Consider the following 26,518-nt stretch of genomic DNA (forward strand, 5'->3'; position numbering starts at 1 on the left):
AAAACCGAGACGGAGCCCAGGAAGTTTCCAGATCCTGCACAGCCCACTCTTCCCGAGAGGGGACCTGCACAATCTCTGGGACCAGGGCCCTTGGGCCTGCGGGTGCCTCGCGAACCCTCCTCTGGGGCCTGGACCTCAGAGCCCCTCAGAGGCAGGGCCATCTGTCCTGGGTGGCGACTCTGAAGCTCCTGTTCACGATGACAACTGTACTAAACAAGACAGACGCCTGGCACCGAGGGAGCCCGCCAGGGGCGCCAGGGAGCCCACCGCCTGGGGCTGGCCAGGCTGTAGCGCTTGGCTTCTGCTCCAACGAGCCCTCGTCCTGGGTGCCGACCCTGCCTCAGCTGCCCTGCTGGGTCAGACGGCCTGGCCCGGTGTCCCCACCTCCCCGAGGCCACCCCAGGACGGGCCGGGCCCGGCAGGCTCACCTCCGGGGACGTGACGAAGGCATGGGTCTCGGGGTTGGCGTCGTTGCGGCCTGTGAAGTTGCGGTTGTAGGAGGTGACAATTGTGTTCTTCTCCCCCTTCTTGATGTCCTTTCTGCCAGGCCAGAGGGGACAGACTTAGGGAGGTCTGGCCTTGTCAGCTGGCCCGCCTGCCTAGCTCATGGCAGAGGAGGGGGGTGGAAAGACCCCGAGACGGTCACCTCCTCCGGGCACGCTCGGCACAGGGGACCCTCGGGCACCCGCAGTCTGCTTGAGGCCACCCGGGGGAGAGGCCAGACCGAGGTCAGGGCTGCCTCCTGTTGAGAGGCTCCGGCAGAGCCGCCCACTGTGCACTGTGTGCCTTAGGATGAGGCCTCCCTGGCTCCTTCTCGCCAGGCCAGTGCTGCTGGGGGCTCTTCTCTACCCCTGTGCCCAGCTTTCCAGTTCCACCTGGGAAAGTCTTTTTTTGCTTTTTAGGGCCACAGCTACGGCACATGGAAGTTCCTGGGCTAGGGGTCGAATTGGAGCTGCACTTGCCATAACCAAGGCAACGCCAGATCCCTGACTCACTAAGCAAGGCCAGGGGTCGAACCCGCATCCTCCCGGACACTAGCTGGGTTCATAACCTGCTGAGCCACAACACGAACTCCCTGGAAAAGTGCAACAGCCCCTGAAGCTGGGTTGAGTGTCTTCTCTCCACCTCAGTAACATCTCCCCTCAACCTCCCGGGCTCTGTACCCAGGACGCAAATCTCCACTTCTCACCTGTCCCACTGGCCAATGCAGGGGCCGCAGGCATTGGCCAGGACGATGCCGCCCACATCCCTCAGGACCTGTGCCTGCAACGGGAGAGGGAAGGGAATCACAGGGCAGGCCGGTGGCAGCTTGAGGGGTCAGGAGCTGCGTGGGGACCCGGGGCTGCTCCTGGGACCTGTACCAGCCCCTGCCTCCAAGGCTGTGGCCCATCCTGCCCTGAGGCCACACTGCTGAGCAGCGGGGTGGGGGTGGGGGCACTCACGTAACCATCCCGCTCAATGGTGGCTCGGATCTGCTCAGAGCCCGGTGTGATGGTAAACTGGGACTTGCACTTGAGTCCGTGAGCCAGTGCCTGCTTGGCCACGGCTGCTGAGCGCCCCATGTCCTCATAGCTGGAGTTGGTACAGCTGCCGATCAGACCTGGCGCATCATGGTGGGGGCGGAGGGGGGGCAGGAGTCAGGAGGAGAGTGACCAGAGCTCTCCGCCCGACCTCCCCCTACCAGACCTGATCGAGAGTTCACCAGCTGTGCTGGGCCAGGGCTGTTCTTACTGGACGCAGCCTACCTCCCTGTCTAAGAGTAAAGGACCGGCTCCTCTTGACCCTGCCGCTGAAGGGAAGACGAGGGGCCGGGGAACAGGACACGGACCACCTGGGACAGCCACTCCTGCAGGAGTGCAACCCGCATGTGTGTGCACAGCCACGCACCCACACGAGAACCCACAGGGACCACCGCTGGGTGAGGGCTTACGGGAGGTGCCGGTGTCCCTCGTTTGTACTGTCGCATTCTCTGGCTTTCTAATCAGAGGAAGGAGAGGGGTTTTTTGTTTTCTTTTTTGCTTTTTAGGGCCGTACCTGAGGCCCATGGAAGTTCCCAGGCTAGGTGTCAAATTGGAGCCGCAGCTGCCCGGCCTACTGCTCATGGCAATGCCAGATCCTTAACCCACTGAGCAAGGCCAGGGATCAAACCCACATCCTCATGGATCCTAGTTGGGTTCGTTTCTGCTGCGCCGCAACGGAAACTCCCAGGAGTTCTTTTTAAAACATCACCGTCATTCAAAAGTCAGTAAAGACTGTCTGTCACTGCAGACAGTCTCTCTCACCAATGCAACAATTTCTTTTTTTTTCCTTCGCTGGCTGCACTCGAGACAGGTGGAAGTTCCCAGGCCAGGGCAGAACCTGAGCTACAGTTGCAGCCTGCACCACAGCTGCGCAACACCAGATCCTTAATCTGCTATGCTATCCGGGGACTTAACAGCCATTTATTTTCTAGTTACTAAGATACCAAAGATTTCTTTTTGGTTCTTTCAACTAACAGGGCGGAACACATGCTACGCACTCCCTGTCAGCACCAGGGAATGTGAGAACTTGCCCCTCTTCCCGGCAATTTTTAATGGGTAGGTACAGTGTCACTGCCACTTTACAGATGGGGAGGGAACTGGGGCACAGGAGGTGAAGGACTCTGCTCACGGTCGCCCAGCTATGAAGTGGCAGAGTCAGATTCAAATCTAGGCCACCTGGGTCCACGTGCTTCAAAGCCACACTAGACGGTGACAACGGCAGGCGCTAGTGACACAAACATGCCAGCGTGTCCATGTATGTAAATCATGTGAAGTAAAATCAGGCATCGTGGTTGGTATAAGGAGATGCTTGTAAAACAGAAAAATACCCCCAGTGTGCCGAGTACACAGAAACATGGGCAAAGAGCTCCGAGAGCTGGTTCTGCCTGAGGGTTGAAATCCAGGGTATTTTAAAATTCTTCTTTGTCAATATTTCTCTACACGGGTATACATATGTTTTATACCAAGAAAAACAGTTTCTTCAAAAAGCCTTAAAGAAAAAAAAACCAACTATTTCTGAAAGTGCCCGGCACATTCAGGAAGGACCCTGTGGTCAGCACAGGCGACTGGGCGCTGCCCTGGGTTGGCCCTGGGCAGGGGGAGGTGCTCACCTACTCGGATGTCCAGCGGCCACCCCTCCTTCTCTGCCACGCTGCCCACTTCCGCCACGGGGTGAGCCAGGTCAGGGGTGAAGGGCCCGTTGATGTGTGGCTTCAGCTAAAGGACAAAAGGCAAGAGGAGAGAGCAGGTCTTGGTGTGTGGACCGCCTCTCTCTTCAGGGCTCACCAAGTCATGCGGGGCCTGGGAGGCAGGCCAACCCCTGCTCGCCTGGCTCAGACCTCAACCCAGGAAACGCCTGAGCAACAGGCACCATCCATGCACCAGCCCCTGGGATTCCTCCAACCCCACAGGCTGTTATCCCCAGTCTGCAGGTGACAGAGCTGCCATGCTTTGCTCAAGGTCACACAGCTGGGAGATAGCAGAGGATGGAATGAATCAAGGCTGCCAGCTTCCTAAGCCCATTTTCTCCCATACTGTGGTGCTTCTGGAATCTTAGGAAAACACAGACTTAAGGGCCAGATACTTCTTAGGGCCACGCCCACAGTATATGGAAGTTCCCAGGCTAGCAGTTAAATTCACCAGTTTAGCTGCCCACCTACACCACAGCCATAGCTATGCAGGATCTGAGCCAGGTCTGTGACCTACACCACAGCTCACGGCAAACGCTGGATTCTTCACCCACTGAACGAGGCCAGGGATCAAACCTGCAACCTCATAGATGCTAGTCAGATGCGTTTCTGCTGAGCTATGACGGGAACTCCCCAGATACTTTATATGTGATACCTTTTTTTTTTTTTTTTTCTTTTTAGGGCCACAGCTGCAGTGTATGGAAGTTCTCAGGCTAAGGGTCAAATTGGAGCTGCAGCTGCTGGCCTACACCACAGCCATAGCAAGAGCCAAGCTGCATCTGGGACCTATGCTGCACTTTGTGGCAATGCAAGATACTTAACCCAAAGAGCAAGGACAGGGATCGAACTCATATCCTCAGGGACACTATGTCAGGTTTTTAACCCGTTAAGCCACAATGGGAATTCCTATATTTGATAATACTTATTAATCAATGTGAAGCATTTAGCAAAGCACCTGATACACAGTCAGCGTTCAATAAACGTTAGCAATTATTACCCTTGGCCACTCCGCTGCTTCTGCTCCTCTGACCCACCCTTCCTCTGGCCTTCCAAAGCCGCCCTGTCTACAGGTCTCAGGGTGCCAGGCTCAGGCCTGGGAATTTGGGGCCTTGTCCTCTGAACTCTAACAAAGCAAGCTCAAGTGAAATCTTGGCTTCTGCTAAAGCTGAAGAGGGGGCAAATGTTTCTGAATCACTAGCCACCGCCACCCCTACTCTCCCCTAGGCTACCTAGCCTTCCTGCTGCCCTACCACTCCACTGTGCCTGACTCAGGCAGCGGTTTGCAGACACACTAGGGAACCAAAAGCTTAGGAGCTGTGCTGGGTGTACAGGCAGGGACCTGCCCTGGCTCTCCCCAGCGCCCACCAGAAGTCCCCAGACGGGGTCTGATCGCCCATCCTCAAGCTCCTTGGAACCAATTCCCTTCCTCACCTCGCTGAGGTTAATTTCAATCACTTGGTCATAATGGCAGCCAGGGTCAGGTACCAAGTGGTCCTTGAATTCGTCAGCGAGGTTGGCAATATCTGAAATTAACAAGGGGGAGAAAGAGGCATGTAAAGCAAACTGGTCATAAGCCTCCATCCGTCCATCCACATGAGCCACAGGTACCTGGCACCTGCCCAACCCTGAGCCCTGGGCACTGGCTGGGAAAACAAAGAACAAAGCAAACACCACAGGACACTGTTCCTGGCCTTGAGGGGATCGCAATCTAGAAAGGAAGCTATCGGCCAGAAGTTTCAACATAGTATGACAGAGGCACCCAGGAACAGAGGGACACGGAGAAGCACTGAGTTTTAAAGGAAAAGAAGTCACATGATATAAACACAAGGGAAGGGCCTTCTAGGTAGGACTCCATGTGCCAGAGCTTAGAAACAGACACACTCTCCCCAGGGCCCCCTGGCCTCGGGCTCCCCCAATTCCCCCTCATCTCTCTTCAGAGGCTCCAGCAATCTCTCCTGCAGGCCTTATTTCCAACTCTGGGCTTCAAAGAAGCCAAGCTAGAGCCTCAGGGAAGTTGGGGAAGGCTGAGAAAGTGTTCTTGTTCCTAACGTTTCCGCTAGGGCAGGAATTACAAACAGAAGCAAATCCATGTCATTTCCAGAGCTTCCTGTAGAGGGCACTGGGGACCAGGCCAAGGAGAACCGGTGTTCAGACACCTTTCAGGTGAAACTTCAATTCCAATCCTGAGGCACGGCCGCCTCACACCCTGAGAAGCTGAGAGCTACAGACATCCCGCTCAGGAGCAGTAGGGCACACATGCCTCAGCGACCGCGAGGGACGTCTCGGAGCCAGTCTGGGGGCCCCTGGTTTAGACCCCCACTGGCTCACCTGCCCGGCCTGTCTTGCTCAGGTACTTCTTCATCCTGTGGTTGTAAGGAAACACGGAGGTGGTGGCCCCGATCTCTGCGCCCATGTTGCAGATTGTCGCCATGCCTGCGGAGAAGCAGAGCCCACGGGCAGGGCTGGCTGAGCAGCTGGTGAGGGTCCCACACCCTGGTTAGGTCTGCACACATGCCTTCACACCAGGGAGCTGGCATCATTCTTTCCCTCGCTCGCACTGTCCTTGTGGCCCATGGTTAACACAAGAGCCAGTAAAGAGAGGCCACGGGCCAGAGCTCAGTGTCCCAGCTCCGAGTGGCCACTGGGTGGGTGGAGTGAGGAGGACACAAGATTCAGCCCCTACAAGCCGCGCTCCAGTTCTGGGTCTGGCTGACCTGTCGCCATGTAATGAAAGCTGACCTGGCCAGACTGCCCAGTCGTTACTGTGTCTATCTGCAGGTGAGCGAACCGGCTCAGGTCCAAGGCCGGGCCATACAGCAAATGCAAGCGTGGCGTGCAGGCCTAGGTCTCTGCGTGGTGTGCAGGCCTGCACTCTTTCCAGCAATACTACCGGAATGATGTGCACTGCCTGGACAACGAGCCGCCCACAGAGCTGAAGGGTTACAGATGTCCTGACTGCTCTCAGGACTCCAGCCTCACGGGTTGTGGGGACATGGGTCTTGGCTTCTTACCAACTTCCTTTTTTTGGCTTCTTAGGACCACACCCACAGAATATGGAGGTTCCCAGGCTAGAGGTCTAATCTGAGCTACGGCTGCCTAGCCTATACCACAGCAATGCCGGACCTGACCTGCATCTGTGACCTACACCACAGCTCACGGCAACACCAGATCCTTATCCTACTCAGTGTGGCCAGGGATCAAACCCACAACCTCATGGTTCCTAGTCGATTCGTTTCCGCTGCGCCATGACGGGAACTCCACCAACTTTCTAACTGAGCTGTCCAGTGGCAGTAAGGACCACCTAAAGAGTGACCCCATTTCACTGGAGGGAACAAGGGCCAGCTGAGCTGAGGCAGGTGCCTGGGGAAGTCTGGACCAAATCCTCTCTCAGGCTCGTGCCCGGTCTACCTGGATTTCCAAGGGCCCAGGCACTGAGACCAGGGCACCCGGAGTGGTGAGTAGGAAGGGGCTGGCTTCTCCCGGGTCTGGACACTAACAAGTGATGGCCTCTCCTTCAAAGGAAGAGAGCGGGCTCCACCTTCAGCCAAGACAAGATGTAAGAATGGAGCGACTTCGTGACCCAAGCCCTGGCGCTGATTCCCTGTTCCCACCACCACCCTCTGTGGATTTTTCTCCTGGATCACCCAAGGCAGCCCAGGGCCATGGCCAAGCTGGTTCAGGGCCTAACTCCGTGCGGCCACAGCTACCCGCCATCCTTGAAGGGCCCCGACTCAGACAGTCTTGGACTAGACCGTCTCCCCTCTACCTCAAAGTGTCCACCCGAAGTCTCTAAACTGCCTGGGCGGCTTCTCAGGAGGCCATCCACTGCTTCTATGGCTCGACTGCAGGCCCCATGAGGCCCAGTGCAGCCTGAGAGCCATGTCCCGTGGCCGCCTTCCTCACCAGTGCAGGAGATGGAGTCCACGCCAGGCCCATGGTACTCCACGATGGCACCCGTGCCACCTTTCACGGTGAGGATGCCCGCCACCTTCAGGATCACATCTTTGGGTGAGGTCCAGCCAGAGAGCGAGCCCGTCAGCTTCACACCAATCACCTGAACAGTAGGGCAAGAAAGCAGTCACAGGCCCTGCCTGCCACGCGCCACGTCCCAACCAGGAATCCGCCTGCTGGCATGCCCATTTCAGCGTATTCAGCCCTGCCTCCTCCCCAGAGGTCTGAGCCTGAGCTTTCCTCCCACCCCCTTTGGGCCCCACACCTCCCACTCCTCCCCACCAGCCACCCCTCTGCTGCCGCCTCAACAGCCTTTGCCCACCCCTCACCTTGGGGCACTTCAGCTCCCAGGGGATCCCGGCCATGACATCCACGGCATCAGCACCCCCGACTCCAATGCAGATGCCCCCCAGGCCACCGCCATTGGGGGTGTGGGAATCAGTGCCGATCAGAAGAACCCCAGGGTACGCGTAGTTTTCCAGAATGATCTGAAAAAGAATCCAAGACCTTGGAGTTCCCATTGTGGCTCAGCCGAAATGAACTCAACTAGTATCCATGAGGATGCAGATTTGATCCCTAGCCCTGCTTCATGGGTCAAGGATCCAGCGTTGCTGTGAGCTGTGGAGTAGGTCGCAGATGCGGCTTGGGTCTCGCGTTGCTGTGGCTGTGGTGTAGGCTGGCAACTGCAGCTCTGATTTGACCCCTAGCCTGGGAACTTCCATGTGCTGCAGGTGCGGTTCTAAAAAGGGGAAAAAAAAAAAAGAAGAATCCAAGATCTTAAGCTTAAAAGCCCTCAGCAGAGAATGGAAGTAGGGCTCCCGAGGGTTCTGCAAATTCCCAGGCATTCCTCCAGGATGGAGCCTCTCCAGTGAGGCCTGGACCTGGGAGAGCTGGGTGGCGTGGCTCACGGACAGCTTGGACAGTTCCTGACTGTGAGACCTGGGCTTTGTAAGTGCCTCCCCGAATCTCCATTTCCTCATCTGTTAGCACGGTTATAAAGGCCGCCCCATCTTGACCCCGGATTGTGATGAGAACCAGATGACCTGGGATGCAAGAATATGTCCTGTGACAAGCCCGGGGACATGTGCTGACCACACTTCCTGCCTCACATGGTGGACACGTGGAGTGTGCTTATCTAGCTTCTCAACAGGGCAGACCGTCTTTCATGGCCTGACTCCAGCACCCGCAAGGGAGCACTGGGGACCCGGTGGAGCTCAGGCCAGGAGTTCTTCCACTGCTGAACTGAAACAAAGTACAGACAACGCCTCTCCGGCCTCGGCAGCCTGGAAGCGGCTCGGAGCCCAGAGCAACTTGCTTAAGGAAGATGATGACTTGGCTCATGACCTTTCCTGGTTCAGGGTCCCTGCTTCCTCGAGGCCCCTCTCCTAGCTGGGAAGGAGCTGGCCAGGGGCACAGTCCCCAAATACCTGACGAAGCTACAGGGGCAGCTTCCCAGTAAGATCTGCCCGCCACCCAGACACCTGAGATGCTGGCCACTGGGGGCTACACGACTGCTCTAGGAAAGCCGTGGCCAAAACGAACCACGCCTGGGTCTGGGTTCTGGCCCCACCACCTTCTAGTAGTCACTTCCTCTCCAAGCCTAGGCTTCCCATCTAAAAAAGTTGCTGGAATTCCCGTCGTGGCTCAGTGGCAATGAACCCGACTAGCATCCTTGAGGACGCAGATTCCATCCCTGGCCTCGCTCAGTGGGTTAAGGATCCAGCGTTGCCATGAGCTGTGGAGTAGCCTGGTGGCTACAGCTCTGATTTGACCCCTAGCCTGGGAACTTCCGTATGCCACGGGTGCAGCCCTAAAAAGACACACACCCCCCAAAAAGAAAAATGTTGCTAACGACAGTGTTCGCCTCATCGGGTCACAGCAATCACTCAATGGAACAGGCACATCAAGCTGTAGCAGTGCCTGGGAGAGGCATTGTTTGTATTTATTATTTTGCAGCAGGCTTCTTCATCTGAGGCTCTGCTGACCTGTCAGATGGAATTACACCCCGACACACACCTAAGGATGTTGGGGAGGACATACGAGATCGAGGACGTGAAAGGCTCTGTGAACTGTCAGAACCGACTGAATGGGGGCAGGCTCCCCGGAATATCACAGAACCCCAGGACCTCTGCCTCGGGCGAGGCATCTTGCCCAGTAGACTCAGCAAGGTTCGAGGGGGCTCGGCTCCTTGGAAACGCATCGAGTTAGAAGACCCGGTTTCTTCCCCAGGAACGAGGCAGCCGGCTGGGAGAACAGGCCAGCACAGAAGAAATCCCTGACAGAGAACAGCTGTTGGAGAGGACACCGTTTAACTGTTTCAGTTCTCTGGCCCACCTTGCCTCGGCCATGTGCAAAGATTTAAAACTAGTTAACCTCTCAAGTTCCTCAAGGTTGGAAAAGGCTGATCCGTGAAGACCAGACACAGAGAATTCAGTTTGGTCGCACAGCAGAGACCGACTGTGGTCCATGTCAGAGGGGAGTGATCAGTGCAGACCCGAGGACCGCAGGAAGCAACACAAAGCACTGGCTGTGGCGGTGACCTCAGCGGTCGGATGGGGGTGTGGCGGGGAGAAGGGTATTTAGTCCAGAAGGCTGGACTACCATCCAGAAGGTAAAACTGGAAAGTGAGCCATCCGTCTGCACGACACACGTACACTGAGGACCTATTCTCTACTGACTGGCACCGGCCCGAGCTAGCGAAGAGAGTGAGCCCCCATTCCTGTGCCTGCAGCGCACGAAAGGCCGAAGGCAAGGCACCTGGCACACACCGTGCTCGTGATGAGACGGGCCCCCCAGAGGATCACACACGGAGCCGAGCGCTGGGCCCAGAGGGCCTGGGACTTCACGGCGGGAAGGGGAGAGCGTGCAGAGGAGGAAGGCTCACCAGGGCCTGCGAGGCGGAGGGAGAGGGACGAAGGCTTGACTTGGACACGGTGGATTAAAGCCGCCTGACACCAAGGGCAAAGAAGGGTAGAGCTGCACAGAGATCACGGGATCCCCGGCAAGTTCCCTTTTAAAGGAGCAAATGCATCAGGCTGTTCGCCTCGTTGGTGGCCAGTGGCAGGTGTGAGCTGCCAGCACTCACAGCTCCAAACTTTGACCCCGAAGCTGCCAAAAAGGCCTGGGCGTTTGTACTGAGGTGGAACGGGGACACTTGGATCGAGGTCAACCTGACAACAAAAGGCCAAGCCTGGGTCCCTGACTCCCAAGCCCTGCTGCTGAGAGGCTCTCTGGTGCCTGCAGACCATGTGACCTGCCCTTCCCAGGGCGCCCCTTCCTGGCCAGGGCCATGGTCTGAAAGGGCAGAGTGGGGATCTGCGGGCTCTGGTTTCAGAGTGCGGCAGTGCTGAGAGCCCTCAGGGTCGGATTACAGCCTGACTCAGCTTGTCCTGAAGGAAGGCCGGGAAGTGAGGCCGGGAAGTGAGGCCTGGGGAGGGTCACCTTGGGAAGGTACGATGGAGGCAGGTTTCACAATCAGGATGGATGCAAACGGACTCTAACCAGTACACACCCCACAAGCCAGTCAGCGAGCCTGAGCAGGCATGAAAGCTAAGCACCCATCTCCCCAGAAACACACACAAACACACACACTTGAACTTACAGACAGAACTGCCTAGCAAGACATAACCCATCTTTGGGGAGACCCCAGGAGAACGCCTGCCCTAGGCAGCCACGCGGCCTGTGGTCCCTCCATCCTCTGGAACACCAGCAAGGGGCTGAGGTCACCAAGCAGCACAGGGGGGTGGAACTCTGACGCCAGGGCCAGGCTGCCTGGATGCGAAGCCTGGCTCCACGATCGGCCAGCTGGGTGGCCCTGGGCGAGGAGATGAACTGCATTGCGCCCCAGTGTCCCCATCTGTGAGGTGTGGACGATAAAACCACCAGCCTCATAGCATCAAGGCGAGGCCAGGGTTACCATCTGCAGATAGTGGTGGCTGGCACACAGTGTGCACTCATCAAATTAGCTAACCACTCAACAAGGCAGAACACTCGTGGAAGAAAGCAAAACAGAAGACAAATGGTACCACAATGCTTGGAAGAAGATGTGGCAGGAAACATGTCACCTTAAAATGATGGTTACCAAGCGGGTCAGAGGGGACTATTTTATTTATTTAATTTTTTCCCCCTTTTATTATTATTTTTAATTAACATAGTTGATTTACAATGTACCAATTTCTGCTGTACAGCAAAGTGACCCAGCCATATACATATACATATATGAAACATACATATACATATATATATATATGAAACATACATATACATATAAGATACATATATAAGAAAGTTACATATATATATCACCGGGTCACTCGGTTGTGTGTGTGTGTGTGGTATAGAAGGGACTCTTCTCTTTCTTATGTTGGAAGGGACTACTTCAATTTCTCACACAGAGAGTGAGAATGTATAACCTGACATACAAAAATTAATTTTAAAATGAAAGAAGAGGAGCCTAAGGGCTCGGAGAGGTCATCCAATTCCTCCTCGGCCCCGTGAACCCCCTGCTCCCGCAGGCCCGCAGGTGCTCTCTGTTCCTGAAGGGCAGCCTGTTCCCCTGCCCACACCCAAAGGCGGCCAGGCCCTGCTTTACCTGGTGAATGATTCCGGAGCCAGGCCTCCAGAAGCCCACGCCGTACTTGGCACCTGCAGTTGCCAGGAAGTTATACACTTCCTGGTTTATGTCCTGTTGAGACAAATCAATAACCAGGGCATCAGCAACAGTGTGCTCGTGCCTCCTCCCTTCACCCCACCCCGACTCCGAAATGCTGGCACCGTGAAGACAGGCCCTCTGCCGGAGACTTCGACAAACAGTTTCCAAAAGGCTTGGACGGTGGCCCACAGTCCGCCGGCAGGCCCAGGAGAACGGCAAAGGTACAGAGACACAGCTCCTTCGGTGACACCTGGCCAGGGAGTGGGTCCACATAAACCCTTCCCCGCACCGGGTCTCAGGTTCCTTACTTGCGGAAGGAACTGGGCTACATCGTCTCCAAGGGTCCCTCTGGCACTTGAGTCCTCTGTGAATGGGGGAGGGGGGTGGAGCCACCACAGGATCAACTGGGACCCTGTCGGGAAGGGGAGCTGTCAATGGGAAGCGGTGGATGGAGTGGACAGCCGGTCCCACTGCACCTCACGGTGGGTGGTTCTCTCTCCGTGGGCGCCCCATGGGTAAACCTGGCTGACGCATACGGAATGCCCACAACGGAAACAGCACCGCGCTCAACGTCCTCACTGCCCATCCACAAGCAGGGAAGGAACCGCCACCCGTCCCATTTTATAGATGCAAAAACAGAAATGTGGGAGTTCCCGTCCTGGCGCAGTGGTTAACGAATCTGACTAGGAACCATGAGGTCACAGGTTCGATCCCTGGCCTTGCTCAGTGGGTTAAGGATCCAGCATTGCCATGAGCTGTGGTGTAGGTTGCAGACGCGGCTCGGATCCTGCGTTGCTGTGGCTCTGGCGTAGGCCGGCGGCTACAGCTCCAATTAGACCCCTAGCCTGGGAATCTCCACGTGCCGCAGAAGCAGCCATAGAAAAGGCAAAAAAGGCAAAAAAAAAAAAACCCAGAAATGCGGAGGTGAAATAACCTGCTGGAGATCCCAGGGTTAAACAGAGAAGCCAGTGTTTGAACCTAGGCCTATCCAGCTACAAAGTGCTCCATTATAATAAAAATAAAGCCACCTCCCTTAAAGGAGACTGCATCTCAGAACACCGAGGCCGCTGTCTGGCATGTCATAGGTGCTCAACACTTGGTATATGGTTGACGGGCCCCAAATACTGTCAAATGGATCACGTCCTGAAACTTGAGTTTCAACAAAACAAACAACAGGATGGGTCCCATCCTGCCTGTAATTCGAAGGCTATTTCCTCACGGGGAGGAGAAGGCTTCCCAGCACACGGATGTGAGGCCAGGGTCTATGTGGAAGACAAGGCACTTCCCTGGATGGGGGAACCCCGGGGACAAAGGGCTAGAAGCACAGCAGATAGCACAGAGATGCAAAGAACTCAGAAATGAGAGCTGCTAGCCTCTGGGCATGGGTGGTGCTCCAAGGCAGAGGAGGCCTCACGGTGGGCTCTGCTGGACCCTCCATAAAACACCCTCCAGGAAGTTCCTACTGTGGCTCAGCAGGTTAAGAATCTGACTAGTATCAATGAGGATGCGGGTTTGGTCCCTGGCCTTGCTCAGTGGGTTAAGGATCCGGAGCTGCTACAACCTGTAGTGTAGGTCACAGATGCAGCTCATATCTGGCGTTGCTGTGCCAGCTCTGATTCGACCCCTGGCCTGGGAACTTTCATATGCTGCAGGTGCAGCCCTTTAAAAAGATAAAAAAAAAAAAGTCTCCAGGAGTTCCCGTCATGGCGCAGTGGTTAACGAATCCGACTAGGAACCATGAGGTTGCGGGTTCGGTCCCTGCCCTTGCTCAGTGGGTTAACGATCCGGCGTTGCCGTGAGCTGTGGTGTAGGTTGCAGACGCGGCTCGGATCCCGCGTTGCTGTGGCTCTGGCGTAGGCCGGTGGCTACAGCTCCGATTCAACCCCTAGCCTGGGAACCTCCATATGCCGCGGGAGCGGCCCAAGAGATAGCAACAACAACAACAACAACAACAAGACAAAAGACAAAAAAAAAAAAAAAAAAGTCTCCAAACCATGCAACCCTTTACTTAAATCCCAGACCAACCACTCGCTCTCTTCGGAGGGCCCCCGTGTGGCTCCCCCAGGTCAAAGAATGGCAGACAAAGAATTTGGGTCCCCACAGCAATCTCTTTCTGATTCATAATAAATACATTGTTTTTTCATTCACAAATCAGTCATTTATAAAATTGGTCCCGAGGGTAGGAGGCAGCTGGTTGTGTAGATGGATTTGCTCGTGTGTCTTCAAGGGGGCGGCCTGAGGCAGAGGGGTGGCCAGAGTGGTGTAGCAGAGTCTCCACCTGACCTCAGCCTCCATACCTCTCTGGCTGTCTGTGTGACCCTGGACAGGTCACCGTGTTTCTGTGAGCTCCAAACAGAGGAACCCTTTATAAATACATGTAAATGTGACCATATCCCACTCCTCCTTAACCTTTCCACGACTCCCAGGATGGTGCCCACAGCCCTCAAGGCCCTGCCTGCACCTGTGCCCACCCACATCACAGCTCCAATCCCACAGGCCCCCTTCCAACTCCACCAACACACCAGGCTGCTTCCTGCCTCTAGGTCCTTGTATACTCTGTTCCATCCAGAATGTTCTTCCTTATCTGCTCAGGTGTCAGCTTACATGTTACACCCTAAAAAGTCTATCCTGGGAGTTCCCATCATAGCTCAGTGGTTAACGAATCTGACTAGGAACCATGAGGTCGCAGGTTCGATCCCTGGCCTTGCTCAGTGGGTTAAGGATCCGGCATTGCCACGAGCTGTGGTGTAGATTGCAGATGTGGCTCGGATCCCGTGTTGCTGTGCTTCTGGCGTAGACCGGCGGCTACAGATCCGATTAGACCCCTAGCCTGGGAACCTCCATATGCCGCAGGAGCGGCCCAAGAAATGGGGAAAAAAAAAAAAAAAAAAAAAAAGGCTATCCTTTCCCCCTCCAAGTCTAAATCAGACACCTTTCTTACACTTTCACAGAATCCTACACTCTCCCTTCATATCACACATGCAAACTGGCAGTTACCAATCTGCGTGAATGCTTAGCTTTTCTCCCTGCTAGACGCTAAAGCCAGAAGGCAGAGGGCAGAGCCCTTGTGTGTCAGGCTCACACTGAGTCCCAATACCTAGCAGTGCCTGGCACATAATAAATGTTCAGTAAGCATTTGTTAAATAAATGAGGGAAGGAGTTCTGAAATCCTGTGATTCTGTGACTCTCATCTCCAGAAGGTAGATTAAATCCCTAGAGCAAGGTGAGGGCCGAGCCCTGGAGGTGGGGGACCTGCTGTGGGGTCTCCATCCCTGGGGCTGAAGAGGGAGAACCCAGCACCCAGCACTGCAGGGTCCTCTGTACTCTTACCAGTTACCACCTCCACTGCTGCTAACATGAAAACCACCAGCCAGAAGGCTGGGCTCTTTAGCTGAGCGGAGCTGCTGTGCCACCAGGACAGAAACGAGTGGGCCTGGGAAGGGGCTTGAATGAGAAAGCTGCCCCAAGCGTTTCCCATGGGCCTGAGAGGCAATCTGAGCTGTGCTGACCCTGGGAGCCAAAGCACTTTCAATTGCATGCCCTGCTCTGTGCCCAGCGGGCTGCAGCCCTGCCAGCATTCAGCTCCTGCCAATACCCCTCAAGAGCAGTGCTCGTTCCCACTCAGGGGGTTGCGGAGGGTGTTGGCCCAGAGCTGGGAGAGACCTGCTGTTGCCAAGAGTAGACACACTCAGGGGTACCCCAACCTGAGCTTGCAGGGAGGAGCTAGACTGTGGTTCATGGAAGGGTGAGGGGAATCCAAAGAAAAAACTCTTTGGCATGGCACCCACCCCCCTCCACCCTGTCACGCACAACTCCCCGGGGAAGAAAGGCTGCAAAAGGGGCAAATCAGAAGAGAGGACACTGAGTGGGGGCTGGGATAAGGGGCTGGCCCTAACCTCGCACCCAAGCAGTTGTGGGACTTGGCCGCACAATGCCTCCGCCACCTCTAATTTGCCAACAGTGACGATATGTGCCTACCTCCCTGCCATGGTCCTGAGCGGTCAGGTGACAGCACGAGTGACCACATGTGATGATGGCAGCAAGGTGACTTTATGAAGTCCCCTCTCCAGAGCAACTGGCAATATGTGTCAGAACCTGCTACTTCCATCATTTTTCTTACAAAATATTCTGTTATATTACAGCAAAGGGACCAGAAAAGAATACCTTTAGTGTAGTGAGAATGAGAATGATTTTTGTTTTCTTTAGGCTTTACCAGTATTTTCTAACATCTTCATTGCAGCAAATGGTATTTTTAGAATTAGAGAAAAGCAAAAACAATTCAAAAACAAAAGACTACACCAAAGAGCCCATTAGAATTTGGGGGTGATGCCCTAGTTCAAGGGCTCTGCCTCTTATCCCATGTCACACCCACTGCCCCCTCCACCCTCCCATGCCATCTGCAGCTCACCTTGGCCCGACGCAGGTCTTTCTCGCCCCCGAGCTGGGCCTCGATCAGATGGTCACAGTGGATGGTGGAGGGCACGGCCACCTTGGGCAGTCCACTGCTGATGAACTGCAGCATGGCCATCTGGGCCGTGGCATCCTGCATGGCCACGCGGTCGGGCCGCAGACGGAGGTATGTCTTGCCCCGCTCGATCTCCTGGTTGGCCGGGTCATCCAGGTGTCCATACACAATCTTCTCTGAGAGGGTCAGAGGCCGGTTCAGTCTGGAGGGAGAGGGGAGGGGCTGTCTGGTACTGGCAGCACAACCCCCGTCCGCCCACAGCCTTTCCCTCTCCGTGCCCACAGCCATCCTGACGGTGGGCAAGGAGGGGGCCCTGTGCTCTGTGGGGGTGGGGCCAAATTGGTCCTGCTTGCTGTGGTACCTCCAGCACACCGTGCAGCGCCTGGCACGCCCTAGGTCAAAATCACTTGATGAACGACCTCACAAGAGGTGGCAGGGTTTTCTTCTCAAGGATATTTGCTTCTCTGGCATATTAATCACTATTATCTGATGAGCACTTATTACATGTATATCTCATCATTTAATCCTTATTGTATCCCTGTCATTTAATAAGATGACCAAGTAGAAACAGCGAGTCAGCAGAGTTCAAAGCTCATGTTCACGGCCAGTCTCACTGGGGATCCTCTACTTCTCTGGCCACGGCCATCTCCCCTCTGTACAGTCAGCCCCGCCAAGACACAGAGAACCCGCACCTGCACCCCCAACCCATCCTCCACCCACAACCCGCCCCTTCACAGCAGGAGGCCTCCCTACCCTATTACGATTTCCCATCAGCCCCAGTGGCTCTCACCCCATTAAGACAAGGGTGGCTAGCAGCTCTCAAGAAGAGACAGTGCTTCCGGCCTCTCATGAGACCCTCTTCCTAGACCTGTTTCACTGTGGAACACACCCCTCCCTTCCTTGTCAGGGCCAAGACGCCAGTACAAGCCCAGGCCCTGGGGAGGCACAGTACCTGCCAGGACTCAACCGCCTCCTGGACACACAGACGGAGCTGGGTGAAGCCAACTCTCACCCGCTCACCTAGGGGCTCCCTGCTGACTCCCTGCTGCCACCCACTCGGCACAGCCACCACCCCTCCCTCTGCCTTCCAGCATCCTCAAAGCTTAGGCCAAACCTGAGGCCTCCTGGGAAGGAGCAGAGTTCCACTCACACCCAATAATCGGACGAAGAGCCAGCGGCTCTGGGTTTAGATCTGACCCTATTATTAAACCCACTGATAACCAGATAAGCCACTGCCCTTCTCTGGAGCTCACCTGTCCACCACTAAAGTCCAGAGCTTGGACTGGAATGTGATAACAAACAGCACTTGTATGGCACATACCTGTTTTTAAATAGCTTTACTGAGGTACAATTGGCATGTAATAAACCACACATAGTTAAAGCATTCGATCTGTTAAGTTCTGACACATGAATATATCTGTGAAATCACGGCCACAGTGAAGTTAATGAACCTAAAAATTTCCATGCTCCGCCCTTTAATCCCTCCTCCTGCCCTCATTCCCGAGCAACCACTGATGCACTTTCTGTCTCCACCGTCTGATCACACTGTCTACCTTCAGCCCAGCACTGCCCTAAGCACTATGCTGTACAGAACTCATTTCACCTCGCAACACACATGAGCAAACTGAAGCACAGTGAGGTCAAGTACTTTGACCCTGGTCATGAGCTAGCAAGGGACAGAGCTAGAATGCAAGAAACCAAGCGGTGTGACCCACGGGCCAGGCTCTTTACGAGGCCTTACATGGTCTCTCAATAAGATCTGGAAACTCAGAGCACAGCCTGCAGTGTTCAATTATTATTATTACTGTTTTTTTTGGGAGGGGGTGCACCTGTGGCATATGGAGGTCCCCAGGCTAGGGGTTGAATCAGAGCTACAGCTGCTGGCCTACCCCACTGCCACAGAAACACAAGGATCCTTGAGCCACTGAGCGAGGCCAGGGATCGAACCCACAACCTCATGGTTACTAGTCGGATTCGTTTCCGCTGCACCACGACGGGAACTCCTATTATCATTATTGTTATTGCTATTACCAATGTGACCCGGCAGGGAAACTTCCTTCTGCTAGCCTGCCTTTCGGCCCCCGACCCTTGGAAGCAAGAGTTCCCTGGAGTGCTGGCTCTGTGGGCAGCAGCAGCAGAGCCACTGGAAATTCTGATCATCTCTACAGTTCTGCTGTCATGAGAACCTTGAATAAAAATAGCACTGGCCCAAAGTAGAGCCTGCCCCTTTTGTGGCAGCATCGCCAAGGCTGGTGTACAGCAATGACTCACTGCTCAGAGCACAGCCCCTCTTCCTGGATCCCAGGGGAGGTGAAAAATAGCACATGGGCTTTAAAACCAAAGACCTTGACAGCAAATGCCTGAAGCTGGATAAAAAAGCCTGACAATGACAAAAGCCCAAGGATGAGTTAGTTCATCACCTTATTTCCTTGGGGATTAACTGAGGATGGCAAAATGGGTCCTCTATGTCCATCTGTCCTGGCCCCCCACCGGATGACAGAGACCCAGTTCTCAGGAACAGAGTCAGGCCCCTCTGTCATGGTTAGGGGCTAGTTTCCCTGCAAGTCCCCTGGCCGCCTAAAATACTCATATCTATTTTAATGCAATGGCATCTTCTAATTTTATTTTTTATTTTTTGCCACATTTTCAGCATGTGGAAGTTCCTGGGCCAGGGATCAAACCTGTGCCACAACAGTGACCCAAGCCACTGCAGTGACAGTGCTGGAGCCCTAACCCACCCTGCCACAGTGGGAGCTCCCTCACTAGCATCTTCTTATTTATGTATTTATTTTTCTCTTTTCAGGGCCGCTCCCGCGGCCTATGGAGGTTCCCAGGACAGGGGTCCAATCAGAGCTGTAACCACCGGCCTACGCCAGAGCCACAGCAACCCGGGATCTGAGCCACATCTGCAACCCACACCACAGCCCACGGCAACACTGGATCCTTAACCCACTGAGTGAGGCCAGGGATCGAACCCGAAACCTCACAGTTCCAGTTGGATTCGTCGACCACCGAGCCACGAAGGAAACTCCACCAGCATCTTTTTAGAACAGCCTCACTCCCCTCTTCTTTCTCTTTGGAAGGGTTTCTCAACTATGGCACCACCAACGGTTTGGGCCAAATGACTCTGCATTGTGGGGGCTGTCTTCTGCATTGCAGGATGTCTGACAGTATTCTTGGCCTCTACCCAGGTAGAAAACAGTAAAACACCACCCCAACCTGGGTTATGACCACCATCAGTCTCCAGACATCGCTAAATTCCCCTGAGGGCAAAATTAACCCTTCGCCCTTACCCCTAGTGAGACCCACTCCTCAATGAAAATGGAACATCCTTTGTCTGTGCTAATCTGGAAAATGCTGAAAGGTGCTGCTAGAGCTTTTCTGGTTAACACAGGGTTGGAACAAAAAGGCAAAGAAAAAATTTTAGGGGGAGGGTGAATTTTGTTGATAAAAAAATTAACCCCCCCCCCAAACAGGAGTTCTCGTCACGTCTTAATGGTCAACGAATCTGACTAGCATTCATGAGGATGCAGGTTTTTTTTTTTTTTTTTTTGTCTTTTGTCTTTTGGTTGTTGTTGTTTGTTGTTGTTGTTGCTATTTCTTGGGCCGCTCCCGCGGCATATGGAGGTTCCCAGGCTAGGAGTCGAATCGGAGCTGTAGCCACCGGCCTACGCCAGAGCCACAGCAACGCGGGATCCGAGCCTCGGCTGCAACCTACACCACAGCTCACGGCAACGCCGGATCGTTAACCCACTGAGCAAGGGCAGGGACCGAACCCGCAACCTCATGGTTCCTAGTCGGATTCGTTAACCACTGCGCCACGACGGGAACTCCGAGGATGCAGGTTTGATCCGTGGCCTCTCTCAGTGGGTTAAGGATCCAGCGTTGCCATGAGCCGTGGTGTAGGTTGCAGACGTGGCTTGGATCCCTCGTTGCTGTGACTGTGGTGTAAGCCAGCAGCTGTAGCTCCAATTAGATCCCTAACTGGGAACCTCCATATGCCGTGGGTGCGGCCCTAAAAAGACAAAAAGATGAAAAAATTAAAAAAAAAATAATAAAAACCCCCAAAACAATTCCCAGTACCTTAAAGGGCAGCTTTTTAATTAAATTTTTGGCCACACCTGTGGCACATGGAAGTTCCCAGGCCAGGGATCAAATCCAAGCCGCAGCTTTGACCTATGCCACAGCTATGACAACACTGGATCCTTAACCCAATGCACCAGGCAGGGGATTGAACCTGCACAGCAGCAGGAACAATACCAGACCCTTATCCCACTGAGCCACAGTGGGAACTCCTGGTTAATTTTTTAAAGCAAAGACAAAATGGTGAATAATGCTCTTTTGTCAAGTTATCTCAAAGCAAGCGTCTATGTTAACTCTCCTTCTAAGCATGACGAAGAGCAAGGGGGAAGTGTTTCTGCACACTACAAGAAAATCCATTATTTTTCCACTTAGCTGTGACCCGAAAGCCCTAAGAATAAATAAAACAGTGTTTTCTGGGGGGAAAGTGCAAAAGGTCTCACAGTGATGGGGACAGGGGTTTCAAGGCTGACTGCACGTTAGAACCGGCTGGCAAACTGGCCAGGGCTTCTAACACTTTGATAGGCACTCCAGCCACCTGGGGCTCCTGATAAAACTGCAGATTCTGACTCAGTGGGTCTGCAGTGGGGCCTAAGGTTCTGCATTTCTTTTTTTAGGGCTGTACCTGTGGCACATGGAAGTTCCCAGACTAGGGATCAAATCGGAGCTGTAGCTGCCGGCCTATACCAGTCTCAGCAACTCGGGATCTGAACTATGCATGCGACCTACACCACAGCTGACGGCAACACTGGATCCTTTAACCCACTGAGCGAAGCCAAGGACTGAAACCATATCCTCGTGGATACTAGTCAGATTCTTAACCGGCTGTGCCAGGTTCTGCATTTCTCATAAGCTTCTGATGCTGCTTGTTGATGCTGATGCCACTGATACATGGACCACATTTTTAGCAGTAAGGCCCGCAGCACCTGAGCCACATTAGGAGGTCCTTGCTATAATTAGGGATGCCCCGCTGGAGGTCCTTGGAGATGAAGACTCAGATAATCCCTTAACCCTTAAAACTGAACTGGGGGTATCAGTAAACAGGAAGCAAAGTGGCAAAAGACAGCAAGGGTTGGATGGTGGCGCGGGCGCTGGACAAGCGCCTGGAGACAAGGTCCCCTCACTCGATCGCTGTGCGGCCTTGGGCAAGCTGCTTGTCCACCTGAGCCCCGTCCTCAGCTGTAAATGGGTGTACGGTGTACTCGCATGTGATCTCTCCTCTGCCCAGGGTCAGGTCGCCACACAGGGAAGCGCGCAGCGCTGTCTGTAGCAAGTCGAGTCCCGGGCACAGTGCTGGCTGCTATGCACTACCAGTCCCCGCTCCCCACCCCCCTGTGCCAGCTTCTAGCCCAGGACCTGGCACACAGGGGAGGAGTGCTAAGATGGCTGCCATTTCACCAAATGAGCTAAGACAGGCCCAGAAAAAAGGTATGCTCAAGATTCCACCTGTGCTGCCTTCTAAGTCTCAAGCCTGGGCTCTCCCCTGGGCTCATGCACCAAAGAGGAAATACATGCGTTTTTTTTTGCTTTTTAGGGCCACACCTGCAGCATATGTAAGATCCCAGACTAGGGGTCAAATTGGAGCTACACCTGCGGGCCTACGCCACGGCCATAGCAACGTGGGCTCCAAGCCGTGTCTGCAATCTGCACCACAGCTCACAGCAATGCCAGACCCTTAACTCACTGAGTGAAGCCAGGGATCAAAGCAGCATCCTCATGGATCCCAGTCTGGTTCGTTCACCTCTGAGCCATGAAGGGAACTCCATGCATGTATTTCTGAACCCACCAGGCCTGCCAGATCCCCAGAGAACTTGCTGAGGCTTAGTCATCTGTCCTGGAAAGGGTGGCTGGGAGGTTCAGGCCACAGCACCAAAGAAGGCCTGGGACCTTCCCTATGGGCCACATCTCCAGGCTTCTTGAGAACACCTGCCCTTTGCAGAGAGGGCAGAATGTCCACCACTGACCTGGAGCACCCTTCCTCGGCAGGGACCTGTGTACCCTAAATGACTCGATCCTGCCACTGTCATCCACCATCCTTCGTCGTCAAACATCTCCTACGCGGCCCCGGAGGGGCGGGCAGCACCAGAAGCCCCCACACCCTTTGGTGCTCTCCGCTGCCCCCGCCGTAGCCTTACCGCTTGCGAACGATGTCGATGTTCTTCTCGAGCAGGTCATAGCGGATGTACTCATGGGGCTCGAAGTGGCTCATGGCCACCTTGGCCCGCTGGCACAGGACTGAGGCCACATGGTACTGCCGCACACCCAGGGCTTTCTGAAAGAGGAAAGACATCAGCAGCTGTCAGGGGAGTGTTTAGAGCGGGCCACCCCCTACGGGCGCAGTGTGGGGAAAACAGCCAGGCATTAGAGTGTCAAGAGCTCTCAGCGCCAGTCAGTTCCCTCACCTGAGGCACAGGAATGACACAGCAGCCACTAAGGACACAGCATGTGGAAGAAGAAAGCACAAGGGACTTGGATAGTCAGAATTTCTGGGACCAAAGTCGAGTTCTATATCCATTTAAGAAAATCCTGGAGTTCCTGTTGTGGCTCAGTGATTAGCGAACCTGACTACCATCCATGAAGACATGGGTTCGATCCCTGGCCTCGCTCAGTGGGTTAAGGATCTGGCATTGCCATGAGCTGTGGTGTAGGTTGCAGATGCAGCTCGGATCCTGCGTTGCTGTGGCTGTGGCGTAGGCTGGTGGCTACAGCTCCGATTGGACCCCTAGCCTGGGAACTTCCATATGCCGTGGGTGCGGCCCTAAAAAGGAAAAAAAAAAAGAAAGAAAGAAAGAAAGAAAAGAAAATGCTCCATCATCTGAGAGCCAAAAAGGATAGGCAATGAGGATACAAGCTGCAGCGACCATACAGTCTGTGGGGAGGTCAAATGAGAACATCTGTGGACGTCCTCAGGCTGGTCAGTCGAAAGCACTGCCCACACGGTACCTGCTATTCTGCCGCACTGCAGCATCCTTGAGGCTTGGGATTAAGCTTAATTTGTCTTATTTATCTGTATCTGGACTACCTGGCACATATTAGAGATTTACTTCTAGTGGATAAGCTGTGGCAGAGTGAAGCTATGGGACCTCTGAGACTAGGTCATAAAAATGACCGCTTCTGCCTGGTTTTCTCCTTCTTTGAATGCTGGGGCGGGCGGTGGGGGGTGGGGGAGACAGTCTCTCCTGCTGTGAAAACATTTAAGCAGTCCTGAGCGAGGCCCACCTAGAGACAAAGTGAAGCCTCCTGCCAAAAACCAGCACCACCTTGCTAGGCATGTAAGCTCGCCCTCTCACAAGCAAGTGCTCCTGCCACAGCTCAAGCCTTCGGGTCACCACAGCCCTGGCCAACAACCTGGGCTGCAATTTCTCTGAGCCAGAAACACAGTCAGGCCGCCCCCAAATTCCTGGCCCACCGGAACTGTGTGCAAGAAATAAATGATTGTTACAATGGGGTCTGTAGTCATTAACTTTAAACTACGGCTGACAACCTTCACAAGATATGCAGTGACCAAGGAAGACTATGGGAACCCAAAGATGCGACAAAGATAAGAACAGTGACATTCCCTGTCTAGGAGGTCATACCCTTGGGCAAGGAAGGAGGCAAAGCTTAAGCCACTGTCCCAGGCTCCCTTCCATATGTCAACTGGACGTTTAAATCCAAGCCCTGCCAACTTTAGCGTCTGGACCAATACAAATACTCCCTGTTTAGGTCATCACCCAGCAATGAGTACAGAACGCCTCAAGCAGCACCCACCTACCCACCACTGCAGTAGTGACCTCCCAATGCCGACTTCATTTTATTTTTTTTTGTCTTTTTGTCTTTTTTTGTTGTTGTTGTTGTTGCTATTTCTTGGGCCGCTCCCACGGCATATGGAGGTTCCCAGGCTAGGGTCCAATCGGAGCTGTAGCCACCGGCCTACGCCAGAGCCACAGCAACACGGGATCCAAGCTGCGTCTGCAACCTACACTACAGCTCACGGCAACGCCGGATCGTTAACCCACTGAGCAAGGGCAGGGACCTAACCTGCAACCTCATGGTTCCTAGTTGGATTCGTTAACCACTGCGCCATGACGGGAACTCCCCAATGCCGACTTCAGATCCACTTGTCCTCCAGCTCAAAATCCACCAAGGGACCCTCTCTATCTGCCTTACTGGGTAGGGGTGAAGAACCCACCAAAAGACTTTCAACAGCTTGTGCAGAGGAGGAGCGTGGGGCACGTGCAGCTGCAGGCACGTCTGCTGCTGCTGCTGCTTCCAGGTGGGGGCGGGGGGCACTGACAGCGGGAGAGTGGGGAGACCTGGGCTTAAATCCCAGGTGCCATTTACCACCTGAGTCACCTAGAACAATCAACCCTCTCCAAGTACTCATTTCCGCACAGAGCTGTTGTGAAAGTTAGGAGATAACGAAGTACTTGGCAGTTTCTATCACTACCGCTGTGCATTTATAAGCATACGCTCAGCCTCCTCTGTGTTTTTCACACAAATGAGAAGCTATACAAGCTGTTCTGCAACTTGCTTTTTTTCATTTATCAACTTCTGACATCTTTCCAATGTTTATGCATAAGTCTATTGCCTTAACTACCCAAACTTCAGTTTTCCTTAGAAATAAAAATGAGTACCTAGTGTCTGGCCCAATAGGCAAAACGAGTAACTGTCATAATTACACTGTAGAGAAAGCTAAAGGACCAAATTCCTAACAATCAGAACAACTAAGAAATCTATGGACACATATCGATACTTTAAAATGGATTTAAGTAATAATGCTGATATGTGAAGTTCCTGTCGTGACAAAGCAGTAACGAACCGAATTTGACTAGTATCCATGAGGACCTGGGTTTGATTCTTGGCCTTGCTCAGTGGGTTAAGGATCCAGTGCTGCCGTGAGCTATGGTGTAGGTCACAGACGTGGCTCAGATCCCATAGCATTGCTGTGGCTGTGCTGTGGCCAGCAGCTGCAGCTCCGACTGCACCCCTACTCTTGGAACTTCCATATGCCATGGGTGTGGCCCTAAAAAGAAAGAAAAAAAAAAAAAGTAATAATGCTGATTGGAGAAAAAAGGGACAAAACAATATGTTCATACAGAGTACAACTTTTGGATTAAAAAAAGAGACTATTTATTAGTGCCTGGTATGAGACAAGCACCATGCTAAATAAATAAGCACTTTGTGTACGTCACACCCATGGAATCCTCACGGCCACCCAGTGAAGTGGCTTCTTTGATTAGCATATTTTCCAAGGGGGGAAACAGAGGAGTCTCCAGGACCACAGAATAGCAAGTAAAACCCAAATCCAGCCTGACTGGCCCACCTTCTGCTGGTGCCCCAGGCTCTACCTGCTAAGCTTTGCCCCCCAAATGAAGATAAACTCCATACGTTAATAACAAATGAACCATCGAACAAATCATCATCCTTAATCCTGGTCCTTCTCTGCTTACCAACTATGTGAAGATATCTGTTCATGGTACAACTACTATGGAAAACAGTATGGAGGTTCCTCAGAAAAATAAATATAGAACTGCCACATGACCCAGCAATCTCACTCCTGGGCATATACCGGGACAAAACTTTCATTGAAAAGATACAGGTACCCCTGTGTTCACTGAAGCGCTATTCACAACAGCCAAGACACGGAAACAACCTAAATGTCCATCGACAGATGACTGGATTAAGAAGATGTGGTACATATACACAATGGAATACTACTCAGCCACAAAAAAGAACAAAATGATGCCATTTGCAGAAACATGGATGGAACTAGAGGTTCTCATTCTCTAAGTAAGTCAGAAAGACAAATACCATATCATATCACTTAATCTAATATACGGCACAAATGAACCTTCTACAGAAAAGAAACAAACTCATGGACTTGGAGGACAGACTTGTGGTTGAGTTTGGAGTTAGGAGATGCAAATTATTGCATTTGAAGTAGATAAGCAATGAGATCGTGCTGTATAGCACAGGGAACTATATACAGTCACTTGTGATGGAACATGATAAGAGGTAATGTGAGAAAAAAATATTTATGTATGACTAGGGTCACTCGGCTGTACAGCAGAAACTGACAGAACATTATAAATCAACTATAGTGGAAAAAATAAAAATCCTATTTAACAAAGAAAGACACCTGTTCACAATAGCCAGACTATCCAAGAGAACCTCCTGCCAT

At 53.4% G+C, this 26,518-nt stretch overlaps 1 protein-coding gene across 1 annotated transcript in view; it reads right to left on the reverse strand.

The window, feature by feature from the left end:
- ACO2 (aconitase 2) overlaps positions 1–26,518 on the reverse strand; it is a 56,641-nt gene that overhangs the window by 3,774 nt on the left and 26,349 nt on the right. Inside the window, 11 exon segments of the mRNA NM_213954.1 lie at positions 429–540; positions 1,190–1,263; positions 1,443–1,600; positions 3,131–3,236; positions 4,640–4,731; positions 5,537–5,641; positions 7,112–7,262; positions 7,489–7,647; positions 11,751–11,843; positions 16,219–16,477; positions 22,491–22,627. Coding sequence (NP_999119.1) covers positions 429–540; positions 1,190–1,263; positions 1,443–1,600; positions 3,131–3,236; positions 4,640–4,731; positions 5,537–5,641; positions 7,112–7,262; positions 7,489–7,647; positions 11,751–11,843; positions 16,219–16,477; positions 22,491–22,627 — 1,446 coding nt within the window.

Source organism: Sus scrofa, chromosome 5 (assembly GCF_000003025.6).
Source record: "Sus scrofa isolate TJ Tabasco breed Duroc chromosome 5, Sscrofa11.1, whole genome shotgun sequence".
In the NCBI taxonomy this organism is placed as follows: domain Eukaryota; kingdom Metazoa; phylum Chordata; class Mammalia; order Artiodactyla; family Suidae; genus Sus; species Sus scrofa.